The 17,044-nt window shown below is 42.9% G+C and overlaps 1 protein-coding gene and 1 non-coding gene across 2 annotated transcripts in view; both read right to left on the bottom strand.

Moving 5' to 3' along the window:
• Positions 1-3,744: 3,744 nt before the first annotated feature.
• LOC110524317 (C3 and PZP-like alpha-2-macroglobulin domain-containing protein 8) overlaps positions 3,745-17,044 on the bottom strand; it is a 70,870-nt gene continuing 57,570 nt past the window's right edge. Inside the window, exons 35-43 of the mRNA XM_036978062.2 lie at positions 15,550-15,803; positions 15,344-15,431; positions 11,322-11,396; positions 11,106-11,211; positions 10,736-10,846; positions 9,635-9,844; positions 8,655-8,729; positions 6,700-6,889; positions 3,745-4,663 (exon numbers count right to left, since the gene is read on the bottom strand). Coding sequence (XP_036833957.2) covers position 4,663; positions 6,700-6,889; positions 8,655-8,729; positions 9,635-9,844; positions 10,736-10,846; positions 11,106-11,211; positions 11,322-11,396; positions 15,344-15,431; positions 15,550-15,803 — 1,110 coding nt within the window. The 3' untranslated portion in view covers positions 3,745-4,662. The remainder of the gene's footprint in view (positions 4,664-6,699; positions 6,890-8,654; positions 8,730-9,634; positions 9,845-10,735; positions 10,847-11,105; positions 11,212-11,321; positions 11,397-15,343; positions 15,432-15,549; positions 15,804-17,044) is intronic.
• LOC149983550 (U7 small nuclear RNA) lies at positions 14,870-14,923 on the bottom strand. Its single transcript, XR_016496461.1, has one exon. It is a non-coding gene; the product is annotated as a U7 small nuclear RNA (small nuclear RNA).

The following is a 17,044-nucleotide window of genomic DNA, read 5'->3' as shown; positions in this document are numbered from 1 at the left end:
AATCAACCCACTCAGGTGACGCACCCCCTCCAGGGACGGCATGAGAGAGCCCCAGTAAGCCAGTGACTCAGCCCCTGTAATAGGGCTAGAGGCAGAGAATCCCAGTGGAAAGAGGGGAACCGGCCAGGCAGAGACAGCAAGGGCGGTTCGTTGCTCCAGAGCCTTTCCGTTCACCTTCCCACTCCTAGGCCAGACTACACTCAATCATATGACCCACTGAAGAGATGAGTCTTCAGTAAAGACTTAAAGGTTGAGACCGAGTTTGCGTCTCTGACATGGGTAGGCAGACCGTTCCATAAAAATGGAGCTCTATAGGAGAAAGCCCTGCCTCCAGCTGTTTGCTTAGAAATTCTAGGGACAATTAGGAGGCCTGCGTCTTGTGACCGTAGCGTACGTATGTACGGCAGGACCAAATCAGAGAGATAGGTAGGAGCAAGCCCATGTAATGCTTTGTAGGTTAGCAGTAAAACCTTGAAATCAGCCCTTGCTTTGACAGGAAGCCAGTGTAGAGAGGCTAGCACTGGAGTAATATGATCAAATTTTTTGGTTCTAGTCAGGATTCTAGCAGCCGTATTTAGCACTAACTGAAGTTTATTTAGTGCTTTATCCGGGTAGCCAGAAAGTAGAGCATTGCAGTAGTCTAACCTAGAAGTGACAAAAGCATGGATTAATCAATTTTGGGGCTTCACCATGTTTCATTGAAATGTACAGCTGTGTGTCATCCGCATAGCAGTGAAAGTTAACATTATGTTTTCGAATAACATCCCCAAGAGTTAAAATATATAGTAAAAACAATAGTGGTCCTAAAACGGGACCTTGAGGAACACCGAAATTTACAGTTGATTTGTCAGAGGACAAACCATTCACAGAGACAAACTGATATCTTTCCGACAGATAAGATCTAAACCAGGCCAGAACTTGTCCGTGTAGACCAATTTGGGTTTCCAATCTCTCCAAAAGAATGTGGTGATCGATGGTATCAAAAGCAGCACTAAGGTCTAGGAGCACGAGGACAGATGCAGAGCCTCGATCCGATGCCATTAAAATGTCATTTACCACCTTCACAAGTGCCGTCTCAGTGCTATGATGGGGTCTAAAACCAGACTGAAGCATTTCGTATACATTGTTTGTCTTCAGGAAGGCAGTGAGTTGCTGCGCAACAGCCTTTTCTAAAATTTTTGAGAGGAATGGAAGATTCGATATAGGCCGATAGTTTTTTATATTTTCTGGGTCAAGGTTTGGCTTTTTCAAGAGAGGCTTTATTACTGCCACTTTTAGTGAGTTTGGTACACATCCGGTGGATAGAGAGCCGTTTATTATGTTCAACATATGAGGGCCAAGCACAGGAAACAGCTCTTTCAGTAGTTTAGTTGGAATAGGGTCCAGTATGCAGCTTGAAGATTTAGAGGCCATGATTATTTTCATCATTGTGTCAAGAGATATAGTACTAAAACACTTGAGCGTCTCTCTTGATCCTAGGTCCTGGCAGAGTTGTGCAGAGTCAGGACAACTGAGCTTTGAAGGAATACGCAGATTTAAAGAGGAGTCCGTAATTTGCTTTCTAATAATCACAATCTTTTCCTCAAAGAAGTTCATGAATTTAGAACTGCTAAAGTGAAAGTCATCCTCTCTTGGGGAATGCTGCTTTTTAGTTAGCTTTGCGACAGTATCAAAAAGGAATTTCGGATTGTTCTTATTTTCCTCAATTAAATTAGAAAAATAGGATGATTGAGCAGCAGTAAGGGCTCTTTGGTACTGCACAGTACTGTCTTTCCAAGCTAGTTGGAAGACTTCCAGTTTGGTGTGGCGCCATTTCCGTTCCAATTTTCTCATCTTTCTCTGCTGGCAATGATGGGGTGGTTTTTCACCTCCCCACAATGGTCAAAGAGATTTACGCTCCTACAAGAAGTCCTACAAAAAAAATCTTCCAAATCATTACATAAACTGTTCTATTCAATCAATAAGATGGCATTTGACAATACAGTATGCACAAAAACACAGGTATAGGGAGCATACTACTGTAGATGTGGACACAAACAGGCTCTAGAGATGCTTCATAGCCAGCAGGTCTTCCTCTCTTCTTAGTGAGGTGATCTTCTGTGTCAGATGGATGTCAGCTCTCCACTCAGCAGCAACATCTCCCAAGTCTCCCGAGTTAAATACAGTTGAATACAGTATGGAGCTCGCCTATTCAGAAATGCATACCTTAAAACAGTCTGTGCAGTTAATCACTCCAAAATAAGATCCATTACCATCAAATAGGGCTGGGCGATATGGCCAAAATATCATATCACAATATTTTTCTTGTTTTTTACAGTATGGTGGTATTTTTTGTTTCTAAATCATAAAAGTTCTTAATATGTTTTATGAGTAGTGCATGACCCGAGTATGGCAACAAATTAATTCTAAGTGTTTTTTATGGGCTTTCTCCATTCTGATTATACTCAAACAAACTAGGACAAAACTGACAGGGAAGTAGTCCAATTTGTAGAACGTTTTATTTATTTAGCACTGTATTAAATTACCTTTATAGGCAGTATAGTAAAATCTATACCGGTATACCTTAAAAGACGATATATCGCCCAGCCCTACATCAAAGGCCCATAAAGACCATAAAAAATAGAGCATCTTGTTTAGAAGGGCCTTTAAAATGAACAAATGTTTGATCTCACTCCAATGCTGTCTCCAACTAGTCCATCATCTCAGCCAGTTAAAAAGCAGTCCAGCTCTGCTGGTGCTTAGAAACAATGTCATCACTCGAATGCACTGTCATGTAACACTATCTCCACAGAGCAATCCATGAAACCAAGATCCCCCTCTCCCTCCTTACTATTTCACTCTCGCTGTTCATCGCAGCATGGAGGCAGAATATTACACTTCAACCATGCATGCAGTTGCCAGGGAGATGTTCCATGATATTCAGACTCAGAAACCAGGGCTCCAGCATTGCTTGGTCAGCGAAGTGAGTTTCCCCACTGTACCTTCCCCATTCATACAGCAGACCTCCCACTTGTAATGTAGATATACCATTCACACTTTATATCACAACAGTATCCCTTCGAGACCTGCAAAGGAGTGGAGTGAACAAATATTATCCTTCTTGACATAGCACAGTATATGATACACTGAAAGTGAGAAAGACAATGCATATTATAACATATGTAATGTGTAATCTGACAGTTTTCCACCACCATTCCTGTAGTTCGATCATACAGTGGGCTCATGACCCATTCAATAACCTCTACATTGAAAAGGCACATTCATTGTATCGTTTTGACCAGGTATTCATTTTAAACAGCAGCAGAAGCACACACTATAGTTGCCAGAAGCTATATTATAACCGAGAACATAAACAAGTGCCTTGTTTAGTGCCAACATTTGCCAACATTAAACATTAACAGGCTCCAACTCTCTCCTGGCTGCTGTTTAGGTAACCTGAATGTGTTGTTAACAGGGGCAAACAAACGGGTTGGTCCAGCTAAACACAGCCATTCCAGAGGTCACGGAGTCACAGCCTTCAAAGCAGAGGGTATTCTGAAAGACCGCAGCGCTTCCTAATAACACAGCTAACTGCTGACAGGATGACAGGAAATTCTCTTCAGACCAACACAACTCCTTAACCACCAGGTCTGCTCCTCGTTTCCTATGTAACATATAGGCCTATACATATAGGGAATAAAATTACTGCTACCTGAGGAGAGACTTACAGTAGCATGTAAAGTTAACTGCAAACAGAGACATGGATTGTATACAAAGTTTATTCTCTTGTTTTTCAAAAGCAGCTGTATTGAAAATGGATGTGGGGTTACATTGGTTTAAATGGTAAATGTACCATAGTTCCAAACCTTTATTCTTGTTTTAGGATATCAATAATCAAAATTTAACAAAACAAAATAGCTTATGTACTGTACAATCAAATCCCTGTCTGTTCAACAGTGAGGTGACAGCTATACCCAAATAGGACTTATTATGTGGAGATATTGGTAGCTTGGTAAAAATGTTTAGAAGGATTGAGCTTATCTTAATCCTCCAGTTTAAGGCTGCAGAAATTCCGTCTCTAGTAGGTTAACACACCAAATAAGTACATAAAGATATCCACTGTACACCTCAGTGTTCGACCTAAGGCTTCCTCAGAATAAGAAAAATAGGTCCATGACATCTTGACATATTTTTGATGAATTAAATGAAGACATTGGTGTAGGTGACAGGACAAAAAGGCAATAGGGGGAGGCATTGGAACAAATAAACCAAAAAAGCACTAGCTACAAATAAATACCACAGATAGAAAAAACAACAAAAAAACATTTGTTTTAACTCAGGTGTAATTACACCTCCATCTAGAGGTTACAGAAAAACAATGTAAAGGCACTACAGTGAATATCAAAGACGCTATGGTGTCTACTGTTGAATAAGAGACTGGAGATATAAAAGAGAGAAATACAGAGGGCTGGAGGGGGACTAGCATAGTAACACACACACACACGCACACACACGCACACACGTAGTCCTTTAGTCATTCATATGCACGCACACACACATCCCACCATCTCTTCCTTTCAGGATGGGCAGTCCCCTCTTTTCCTTCTCTCTCCACCCACTCTAACATATTAACAAACAATGTACAATTTGGAGATCTGGCTGGTGATGCAGTCAGGGGAAGTTTCTGTGGAGGAGAGGAGAACAGTACACTGAATAAGATCTCTGACGATGTTCATTGCAATTTGATACAAAGGTATAGATATGCTATCTTTGATGTAGAGCAGTGGAGGCTCCTCAGAGGAGGAAAGGGAGGACCATCCTCCTAAGTGAATTTCATAAACATTTAAAAAGTTATCCTTTTTAGATAAAATTATACTAAACATATTCATGTCACCAAATAATTTATTAAAATACAATGTTTTGCAATGAAGGTCTACAGTAGCCACTACAGCATTCTGTAGGGTAGCACCTTTGTGTATCCGGAGGACAGCTAGCTTCCGTTCTCCTCTGGGTAAATTGACTTCAAAACAAAACCTAGGAGGCTCATGGTTCTCACCCCCTTCCATAGACTTACACAATAATTATGACAACTTCTGGAGGACGTCCTCCAACCTATCAGAGCTCTTGCAGCATGAACTGACATGTTGTCCACCCAATCAAAGTATCAAAGTTTGAATCTAGTACTGAAAGCATAAGCTACAGCTATACTACACTGAAGTGCCTAAAATGTGGTGACTAGTTGACTTAAAAAGAGAAAAAGAAGAAGAGAGAGAAGCAAGAGAGAGAGGGGTAATTAAAAATAAATCACTTTCAGTTTAACTTACTTAGCTAGCAAATGCAGCCTACTCAAACAGCCTGCTCAAACAGAGGGATGGCATGTTAGCTATGACTATCCAACACAACACTGGGACTCTTCCAAGTCAAGGTAAGCTTTTGGTTTTACTAATTTATTGCCTCCGGGGCCCGCCGGTGTAAGTGCTCAACTGCTTACTGACTGTACACTGTAACGTTACTGCATGATTGTAGCGGGTTTACTAACACGTTAGTTCTATTAGCTATGTTAGTTCTATTAGCTATGTACTATGACTTTACTTTAGCTAATATGGTGACAATGATGTAGGTTGTGTGTAGCGGTTATGATATGCTTGGATAGGTTTTTTTGTCTGGCCACATATATCTGATATGTTGTGCATTGAAGTCCATAAGTGAAGTGAAAAGGTGAGAGGAGGAGAGCGCATAGATGCTAGAATGAATATAACATGGCTGCTATGAAAGTGAACTGTGTTTACGCATGATCAGGGGTGTATTCCGTTGAAAACCTTTTCTTAAACGGAAGAAAACAGAACAGGGATTAACATACCTGAATTTGTCCAATAAAAAACTTGTTTGCAACTTAATGATTACACCCCAGATCAGCTAGATGCAGGCAAGAGTGTGCAAGGCAGCATTGAATGTGTCACTGTCTGTCTATGTGTCACTGTCTGTGACCTCAAATGTTTCTATAGACCTGTGTGCACCTACATTGTAAACGTTTCTTTCATAAGCTTGGTTGTAGCAACCTCATCATGGTTAAAGGGAAAATGTGAGTATCAGGTAGTAGCCTAAACCTATCGCTGTTTCATTCAACTGGGTGAATGGAATATGAATGACAGGCATCCAATATGCGGCAATAGAAATATCGCTCATCCATATATTTACATGTACATATTCTTATTCCATCCCTTTACATTGTGTGTATAAGGTATTTTATTAATTTTTTATTTAACCTTTATTTAACTAGGCAAGTCAGTTAAGTTAAGAACAGTGGGTTAACTGCCTTGTTCAGGGGCAGAACGACAGATTTTTACCTTGTCAGCTCGGGCATTCCATCCAGCAACCTTTCGGTTACTGGCCCAACGCTCTAACCACTAGGCTACCTGCCACCCCAAAGAATTGTTAGATTACTTGTTAGATATTATTGCACTGTCAGAACTAGAAGCACAAGAATTTCACTACACTCGCATTAACATCTGCTAACCATGTGTATGTGACCAATAACATTTGATTTGACGTAGAGGTATCTGAATACACTTTGTTATTACAGAGGAAATAGACTGAAACAGGTTTGAAGGTACAAAGTCACAGTTGAGTTAATTTCAAGTCCTATCCACATTACCACCGTGTTAACAGTTCCAACTCAGTGTTGTTGTGCAAACAGACGGAGAGGTCAGAGGGCCATACCATCGCTCATGGGTGTCCTTTGTGTCCAGTGTGGGTAGCTGGCTAACTGATGGACTGTCCTGCTCTCCCCCCTGCTCCCCTTCCGCCAGCTCAAAGTGGTCCTCCCCCTCCGCAGCGAAGGGTTCTGAGTCTGGGTCATACTCATAGGAGTAGTAGGACACCTCAGCCATGGAACCCTGCTCTTCCTCACCTACAGCATAAGAGAGAGGGACAGAGAGAGGGACAGAGAGAGGGTCAGAGAGAGGGACAGAGAGAGGGACAGAGAGAGGGGAGGAGGGATGTTGAAAAAATTGAAATAATAAAGATATGAGACAATTGTTCACACACATTGTTTTTGAGAGAACACTAGTTTTGGCTAAAACGTTAAGGAGAATTACAGTATGTTTCCACAGAGAATCTACCAAAAATGAGTTAATTGTACAAAGTGGCCAGTAGGGGTCACTATGTCCTTTAAAAGTTCAGCCTCATGTAAAGCACTGCATGCACACTGCTCCTTTTGGAAATCATATATTTCAGATGACTACACACACTACATTCCATTTATTTTAACCAGTCTCTTAAACATAGTGTTTTGTTGAATTATTTGTGAACTCAGCTCTGATGCTGTTTCACCACTAAGGGAGCAACTGACTCCAAAGTCTCAATGTTTTCACTAAATCTGTTGAGAATGCTGTCAGATTCTTGGCACACAAAATCACATCCATCACAATCGACCTAACCTAACGCACAGTGTAGCTCAGGTCAACAACATATAATAGCTCAGAATTACAGTTTGCACAATGTTCATTGAGTGTAATAATCTGGTTTGATACATGTTTTTTTGTTCGTGTTTACCGCTAGAGTTTTAATGGAATTCCTGTGGTGAGGTGTCTTCCAATGTGAAGCATCAGTCTTTGTACTGAGGAGACCTTTGACCTTTGTGGAACTCCATTACAGCTACTGTGAGCTGCAGGCTGGGAACAAGTCAGCACAGGCATATGCCACATCAAACACACACGCACGCACACACGGACTTGAGCCTACTCTATATCACACCCACGATCTCTGCTACACACCAACATAAAGAATGATATATCTGACCAGGAGTTCTGTAACAAGTTATTTCAGCATGACATCTAAGTGAACCCTGTGGAGGAGCAACAAATATCACCTTTAAGAAAAACAATCCACCTAAGTGAAGCCTATACTCCTGTTTATCTGAATGTGAGAGTAGCCTGTAGAGTCAGTGCTCTACTTCCGCCTCTCCTCACCTTTCCTGCAGACTGGGGCAAGTCCCAACAGCCCCCAGCACACTGCAGGCAGACAGAGTGATCAGACCTGGAGGACAGGAGGGAAGGAAGGGAAGGGGCTCTCATCTACACCTCTAGCTCTTCTACAACAATGATCAAACTCCTTAGACTTATTTTTACTTATAAAAATGATCAAACTCGTTATAAGCCAGAAGAAGCAGATGCATGTTGGTGGACATATACTTTATAGTGGGTGTAGGGTAGAGCAAACTATTGTAGGCAGTCTGTATGTGAATGTTCTCAGAGGGTTGTATGTGTGTAGTCTGAGCTGGAGTAAGCTCCAATCCCTCATACAATACAGATCAATGGATACATGCAGATATACATTTACAGTGGGCACAGTAGAGGTCTGGTCCTCCTCTGGCAGGTGTGTGTACAGTGTCTCGAGAGTGGGAACAGAGCAGAGCAGGGTTCCCTACAGTATGAGCCACCTAACACGCCTGCACATGCTTGCAAGCTTGCGCCCCTGCCTTTGGCTGGCACTCACAACACACACTCTTCACACTCCTCAATTATCACACACACTCCCTCCTGCAGCTGGGAACCGCTGGCGTCCAATGAGAGACAGGGGTGGGGGAGGTGTAGAGAGAGGAAAAGAGAGAGTGGTGTGTGTGTGTGTGTGTCTGTATGAGTGTGTGTGAGTGCTTTGCCTGGCACTGTACTTACCTTTGTGTACAGGCGCAGGAGCTTGCCCTGGTTCCTCGCTCGTTGCAGTCTCTCTGTCCTCCGTGGTGGATTCCGCTGTGTGAACAAAGACACAACACAATGACAACAAGCCAATGTTACACGGACCACATATTAAACTGTACGGTTACAGTACAAGTGTGATATCTTTTCCCGTATTTCCAACGTGGGTGAATATCTCTAAATCACCCATACACAAACAAGCGACAATAGGAAGGTCTAAACACGTATCCGTTCCTTCTGATAATCTACTGTATGAAACATTTGGCACAGGCAGCCGAGTGTTCCCACACAGGTTTTGTCTGTGTCTTTTCCCAATCCGCTCCACAACAAGAAGGCTCCTTTGTTGTTGGTCTGTGCGTCGGAAAGGAATGTGACAGGGTTTTCAAAGGCCTGGACAAAAGCACTCTGTCATTTGGGGTGCCCTGTAATATAGCAGCGCTGGGAAGCTCTCCTCACAAACTTCATCCAGCCTGCACCTGAACAGCTGTTACCACAGCCACACACACACCACCCCACCCTTTCTTCTCCTACTTTTGTGTGTGTGTGTGTGATAGATTATGTGCATGTTGGGCTGCCCTGCACCCTCTTCCAGCACATCCTCAAAGGGTGTTTCTAATAATCAAAACATTTTGGAGACATATTTTTGGTGGATGTAATGTTTGACTATGAAATAGATCATGTTTTAGCTCTTCAATGTGTGGCAGCTGACCGATAAATTAGAGCCACATGTGAGCCTGGCTGGCAGAGACACTTGGAGGGGTTCAGAGCCTGGCAGTGTTAGGAGCAGTCAGTGGGTGTGGGGGCACAGCTGTAGCAGCTTTGAATTAAATCCATTCAGAGGATGAATTCACATCAAAGTCATGAATTGATTAATTGGCCATTACCGTAATTAAGGATTTTTAAACTAATTAGCTTAATTTCAAATGGAATGGAGCCCATCCCTGGTAGAGTAGTCTTACTCTGAGGACACTGGGACATGGGCATTTGTTCTATGCGGGTCCCGTTGCGGCAGGCGAAGACCTCCATCTGACACTGGTTCTGGTAGAGATGTCCGTCTGAGCCACACACCGGCTCCCCGTCATAGCCACAGTCCCTGTAGCAGGTGCAACGCTCAAACTTCTCCTCCAGACAGCCAAACACCTTGTTACATTGGTTTCCCTGGACAAAGCCTGGGTCAGAGGAAACACAGAGGACAGGATCTTTTGCATTTTTCTAACAATGTTTATCAACATTGTGTGATTTTAGTTGTTACATTTAACCATCATAATAGAGCTCATCAGCTTGTCGCCCTAAAAAACGGAAATGAGTTACCTCTGGTTCGTTCAGCCATTCCTATGGGGAACATGAATGGGGAAAGAATAGGGTTTTGGGATAAACGCCCAAAATAAGGTCTGAGGTAAATACCAGGTAAATACTGTTTACCACAGACCTTATTTTCTACGTTTATCCAGTGCCCAGGTAAAGGGTAGGAAATAGAGAATACATATTTCATAGGAGGGAAAGTTGAGAGAGAGAGAGAGAGTGTGAGAGGATGTGTGTGTTCCCCAGGGTCCGAGCATGGTCTTGTTTCCAGCTGCACGGGGTCCCAGCCCCTCAGCCTCTCTCTCTTTGCTACTCTCTCAGCCAGGCCGGCAAAACACAGTGCCAACACACACAGGGTCATCCACTCATCACCACGGCAAACTTCGCCATTTGTTGTAGCAACATCGGTCCTCGCTAATGAGTGTGTGTGCGTGTGTGTGTGTGTGGTTGTGTCTCGCTGAAACGAAAACACTCGGCTCGGCACGATGACAACCAGGGCCAGTGGGCATTCCTGTGTGGGCCTGTTTTTCTGTTTCTTCTCTTTCCAATATCGGCCCGTGCCAATAACAATTTAGGCACGACACACACGCTCTTAGAAAGCATAGGGACAGGGAGGTTTAGAGGAGCCCCGTGAGACATGTCACACTTTCACTCTCTCTCTCTTAGCTAAGCTTAATGGGCACTAACACAAGTATAATGGCGTGGTCCCATTAATGGAAATACAGTAGAGTTTTGTAACTCGGTGGTGTCGCTCTTACCTATCCACTGGTTGGTTGAGCTCTCCACCTCGTTGCACGTGGTGCCATCACACAGCTCGCGGGCCAGTGGACTGCTCTCGCTCACGTTGTAAAAGCGGGTGGCCTCAAACGCTGTGGAGAGAGAGAGAGAGAGAGAGAGAGAGAGAGCGAGAGAGAGAGAGAAACACACACACACACAAAGATTTGTACAAGTGGTGGATGCACCTCTCTCTCCACAAAACAACACTGTCTCTATATTTTAAACCACATACTATTGAATTCCAATTTCCTCTGAGAGAAGGCTGTCGGTAAATCATACTAAATCATTGTGAAGATAGAGGAGGGTTTCCCTGCTCGCAAAGTGAGCATATTCATAACATCAGAGGCACACCTGGTTCGTAGTAGTCATACACCTTGACTGGAACAGGCGCTGTCTTGCCCACTATGTACTGCCTGACAGCCTGGAAGGCCACACACGTCATACACTGACTGGAGATCTGTGTGGTGGGAAAACGCAGAGACAGGTCAAATGTTAACCAGTTAGAGTTGATCAAACAGAAAAGTACACCACAGCTATAAACAGATCACAATGGTGATATACTGGTACCTCATCAAAGTAGAAGAGGACCTTCCTTCCGTCCACTTCGTACCTCTTCAGACCAACCCTCTTGTCCATTAGCAGCTGTTTGATGAGAAAAGGGGAGAGGATGGGGGTCAGTACATATTCTAATCTAAAATTAACCAAACATTCAATAACATCCCTTTCAACAAACACTATTATACAGTACAGAACCACTGTCAAAGCCTTTTAGTTTAAAGGGTTAAATACAAAGCTTTTTTGTTGTCTCACTGGTCAGTAAGTATTCTGGTGACTACATTTCAGCCTAGTTGTACAGTAGGTAGGTCAAGTCTGTTTACAAGCTGAAGAGAGGGAGCCAGAGACAGCTTCCAATAACAGTATCAGTGTCTATGAGGGAGTTGCTGATACAGCGTAAGGGGTTGGGTGTTGGGGGGAGCATGGGGGCACGGGTGTTAATTCCTCCCACAGGGCTCTCTAGAAGGTGGCAGTCCTATGGACAGATGAAGTTTATGAGGTGCTCAGCCTGAGCTGGCGCCACTGGGACACACACACACACACACACACACAGAGTTCGGTAGAGAGTAATAGAGTATGTGTGTGTCTGTGTGTGAGTAGGCTGTGTGTTGGCTGTGTTGTTTGACAAGAACTATAATTATAGTAACAACTTGAAATGTATTCCATTCACCTTCTCTTAGCACTTAAAGTAAAATAAAATAGGTAGCATAGTTAATGTGAGGCATTTTGTTCCATTCAGCTCAGCCCCATTATACTGATAAAAAAGAGCCATAGAGACATAAGCCAAAGTGTGTTGGGTAATCATTCCAAGTAACATTGATGAAAACAACAACACATGACTGCATAAGCGAGGCTCCATCTCGTAAAGTGAGGAATGCTGCTGGTCAAGGAAGTCAGGCAGTCGTAAGGCAGGGAGGCTAGCAGGGGTGGCTCTGTAAACCTAGCTTGTCAGCCACTAAACAACACAGGTCAGCACTGACTCCCTCAAGTCTCAGGGAGCTAGTGTGTGTGTGATTGTGTGTGTGTGTGTGTGTGTGTGTGTGTGTGTGTGTGTGTGTGTGTGTGTGTGTGTGTGTGTGTGTGTGTGTGTGTGTGTGTGTGTGTGTGTGTGTGTGTGTGTGTGTGTGTTATCCCAGGTAGGTAGGTCTTTATAAAGCTGGAGTCTGTGGCCCATAACTCTGCAGTAATGGGGGAGATAAGCATTTGATGAGTGCCTGGGGAGGTGACCTCAACTAACCCTCCCTAAGATGGCTGCCATGGGTCCCTCTCCCCTAGCTCTCAGAGGGGGGTAATAAACAGTGGCAACCCCCTGCCCTGGCGGCTAGGTTTTAGGCCAAGAGAGGGTAGGTGCCCCCTGCCCTGGCTCCCTGTGGAGCCCCAGAGACACAGTAATGTGTCTCTGGGCCAGAGTTGGCCCTCATCCAGACAACACTACAGTCCTTAAACACTGCAGTAAAAATACTCTCTCAATAGTGATTACCCCACTGCTTCATAAACACACACACGTAGATCCAGTCGACCCAGTTTTGGCTATGTCTGCCAAGAGTTCCAGCACACTCGCATGAAAAAATACTAAAGTGTATACTATGGTAGGAATACTATAGTATTCACTTTAGTGTTTTTTGATATTTTACTGTAGTATATAGTAGTATTTACTGCAGTATACTGTAGAGGTCGCCTGATTAATCGGAATGGCCGAATAATTAGGGCCGATTTCAAGTTTTCATAACAATCGGAAATCTGTATTTTTGGACATCGATTTGGCCGATTATTTGTTTATTATTTTTACACACCTTTATTTAATCTTTACTTAACTAGGCAAGTCAGTTAAGAACACATTCTTATTTTCAATGACGGCCTAGGAATGGTCTGTTAACTGCCTCGTTCAGGGGCAGAACGACTGATTTTCACCTTGTCAGCTCGGGGGATTCAATCTTGCAACCTTACAGTTAACTAGTCCAACGCTCTAACCACCTGCCTCTCATTGCAATGCAGTAAGCCAAGGTAAGTTGCTAGCTAGCATTAAACTTATCTTATAAAAAACAATCAATCAATCAATCATAATCACTAGTTAACTACACATGGTTGATGATATTACTAGTTTATCTAGCGTGTCCTGCGTTGCATATAAACAATGCGGTGCGTATCGTTGCTCCAATGTGTCCCTAACCATGAACATCAATGCCTTTCTTAAAATCAATACACAGAAGTATATATTTTTAAACCTGCATATTTAGCTAAAAGAAATCCAGGTTAGCAGGCAATATTAACCAGGTGAAATTGTGTCACTTCTCTTGCGTTCATTGCACGCAGAGTCAGTGTTTATGCAACAGTTTGGGCCGCCTAATTTGCCAGAATTTTACGTAATTATGACATAACATTGAAGGTTGTGCAATGTAACAGGAATATTTAGACGAATGGATGCCACCCCTTAGATAAAATACGGAACGGTTCCGTGTTTCACTGAAAGATTAAACGTCTTGTTTTCGAGATGATAGTTTCTGGATTCAACCATATTAATGACCTAAGGCTCGTATTTCTGTGTGTTATTATGTTATAACTAAGTCTATGATTTGATAGAGCAGTCTGACTGAGCGGTGGTAGGCAGCAGCAGGCTCGTAAGCATTCATTCAAACAGCACTTTCGTGCGTTTTGCCAGCAGCTCTTCGTTGTGCGTCAAGCATTGAGCTGTTTATGACTTCAAGCCTATCAACTCCCGAGATTAGGCTGGTGTAACCGATGTGAAATGGCTAGCTAATTAGCGGGGTGCACGCTAATAGTGTTTCAAACGTCACTCGCTCTGAGACTTGGAGTACTTTTTTCCCTTGCTCTGCATGGGTAACGCTGCTTTGAGGGTGACTGTTGTCGATGTGTTCCTGGTTCGAGCCCAGGGAGGAGCGAGGAGAGGGACCGAAGCTATACTGTTACACTGGCAATACTAAAGTGCCTATAAGAACATCCAATAGTCAAAGGTATATGAAATACAAATGGTATAGAGAGAAATAGTCCTATAATTCCTATAATAACTACAACCTAAAACTTCCTACCTGGGAATATTGAAGACTCATGTTAAAAGGAACCACCAGCTTTCATATGTTCTCATGTTCTGAGCAAGGAACTTAAACGTTAGCTTTCTTACATGGCACATATTGCACTTTTACTTTCTTCTCCAACACTTTGTTTTTGCATTATTTAAACCAAATTGAACATGTTTCATTATTATTTTGTGGCTAAATTGATTTTATTGATTGTATTGTATTAAGTTAAAATAAGTGTTCATTCAGTATTGTTGTAATTGTCATTATTAGAAATACATTTTATAAATCGTCCGATTAATCGGTATCGGCTTTTGTTTGGTCCTCCAATAATCGGTATCGGCATTGAAAAATCATAATCGGCCGACCTCTAGTATACTGTATTATAAACAGTTTATTATAGTATAAATACTGTAATAAAATAGTAGAATATAGTATAGTAATTACTGTAGTGTTTGTGCGGACTGTAGTATACTGTAGTATTTACTAAAGTGTTTTGGTTTGATTATCTTTGACATAGAAGTGGAGGGCTTCTCCTTGAGGAAACCTACTGGAGAAAGAGTAAAAGAGCAAATGTTCCATAACCTATAGGTAGATAGGACTGGAGTTTCTATAACCACAGGGAACACAATATACTATATGGTCTATACTTGGCATGTAGGTTTCTTACTTACAGGTGGCACAAATTGAGGAGGGGAATGGGCAGGGTATATACAAATAAATACTGTAGTATTTACTATAGTTAAAAACAAGTAGTTACTACAGTGTTTTTTGTTGTTGTCAGTAATGGGATGTAATGGAGTTTACATTGTGTGTGTGTGTGTGTGTGTGTGTGTGTGTGTGTGTGTGGAAGAAGTTAAGCTACACTAAAGCTATCCTTAAGAAAAAAACTACTTCACTACATCCAAACTACTTCGTGGTAAATAATCATATCTAAATCTGAAATATCTGTCTGTATGTATGTATGTATGTATGTATGTATGTATGTTTATGTCCTACCCTCTCCAAGCTTTCCACATCGGAACGGAAACCTGAGAGCAGAGGGACCTCCAAGACAGCCATGTTGGAAGAACCTGAGTGGAGCCACCTGAAGAGAGAAACAGAGTTAGACGCTAAGCTAAATGCTCGCAGAACTAGGCCAACTACCAGCCTAAATGCTAGCTAGGCTAAAGGCTGCTGCACTGAGCCGACTGTCTCTGCCCTACCTGGCGCAGGCTTCCAGGGTGATGCGGTAGTCCAGGTTGTCTTGGTGAGCTGCGGGGTCTTCATCATCGGTGGCCGCCCGGCGTTTGCGGCTCAGCTCTGAGCGGTTGTCGGCACGGGAACGGGAGCGAGGACTAGGGTGGCGGGGGGAGGGTGGTGCTGGCGTGTGCCGCTCCTGCCTGGGTTCTTTCAGGTCCACCTTGAGCTGGAAGGCTGGCTTGACCAAGGGGTCAGGCACGTTGTAGGATACATCAATCTGAGGAGAGACAGAATGTATTACAGATCGTGGGTGTAATAGATAGTGCAGAGAAAAATTGTGTGCAGAGAAAACCCATTGAATATGGAAGCTAACACACGCACGCACGCACGCAGGCATGCACACACACACACACACACACACACACACACACACACACACACACACACACACACACACACACACACACACACACACACACACACACACACACACACACACACACACACACACACACACACACACACACACACACTCACACACACACACACACACACACACACACACACACACACACACACACACACACACACACACACACACACACACACAGGCTCCCTCTCTTTCATCATGCTAATCTGGAGAGAGGGATGTGCTGAGGGAGGGATAGAGGTGTGAAAGCAGGAAATTAGGAGGTGTGTGAATAGATGGAGGGATGTATGGAGGAGTTGAGGAGGGCAGAGATAGGCAGCAATAGTGGCCTTCTTCAGCCATGGCTCCTATATACACTGAGTGCTCAAAACATTAAGAACACCTGCTATTTCCATGACATACACTGATGAGTTGAATCCAGGTGAACGTTATGATCCCTTATTGATGTCACCTTTCACGCTCAACAGTTTCCCATGTGTATGAAGAATGGTCCACCACCCAAAGGACATCCAGTTAATTTAACATAACTGTTGGAAGCACTGGAGTCAAGACGGGTCAGCATCCCTGTGGAATGCTTTCGACAACTTGTAGTCCACTCCGGATAAATTGAGCCTGTTCTGAAGGCAAAAGGGGTGCAACGCAATATTAGGAAGGTGTTCCTAATGTTTTGTACACTCAGTGTATACAGTGCCTTTGGAAAGTATTCAGACCCCTTCCCCTTTCCACATTTTGTTACGTTACAGCCTTATTCTAAAATGGATTAAATATATTTTTTTTCAGTCTGCACACAATACCCCATAATGACAAATCGAAAACAAACGAATTTATATATTTTTTAAACAACAGAAATACCTAATTTATATAAGTATACAGAACCTTTGCTATAAAACTGGAAATTGAGCTCAGGTGCATCCTGTTTCCATTGATCATCCTTGAGATGTTTCTACAACTTGATTGGAGTCCACCTGTGGTAAATTCAATTGATAGGATATGACTTGAAATGGCACACACCTGTCTATATAAGGTCCCAGAGTTGACAGTGCATGTCAGGGCAAACACTAAGCCATGAGGTCGAATGAATTGTCTGT

This window comes from Oncorhynchus mykiss, chromosome 5 (genome assembly GCF_057628025.1).
Source record: "Oncorhynchus mykiss isolate SJ-2025 chromosome 5, ASM5762802v1, whole genome shotgun sequence".
Lineage (NCBI taxonomy): Eukaryota > Metazoa > Chordata > Actinopteri > Salmoniformes > Salmonidae > Oncorhynchus > Oncorhynchus mykiss.
This window is presented reverse-complemented; position numbering and strand designations above follow the sequence as displayed.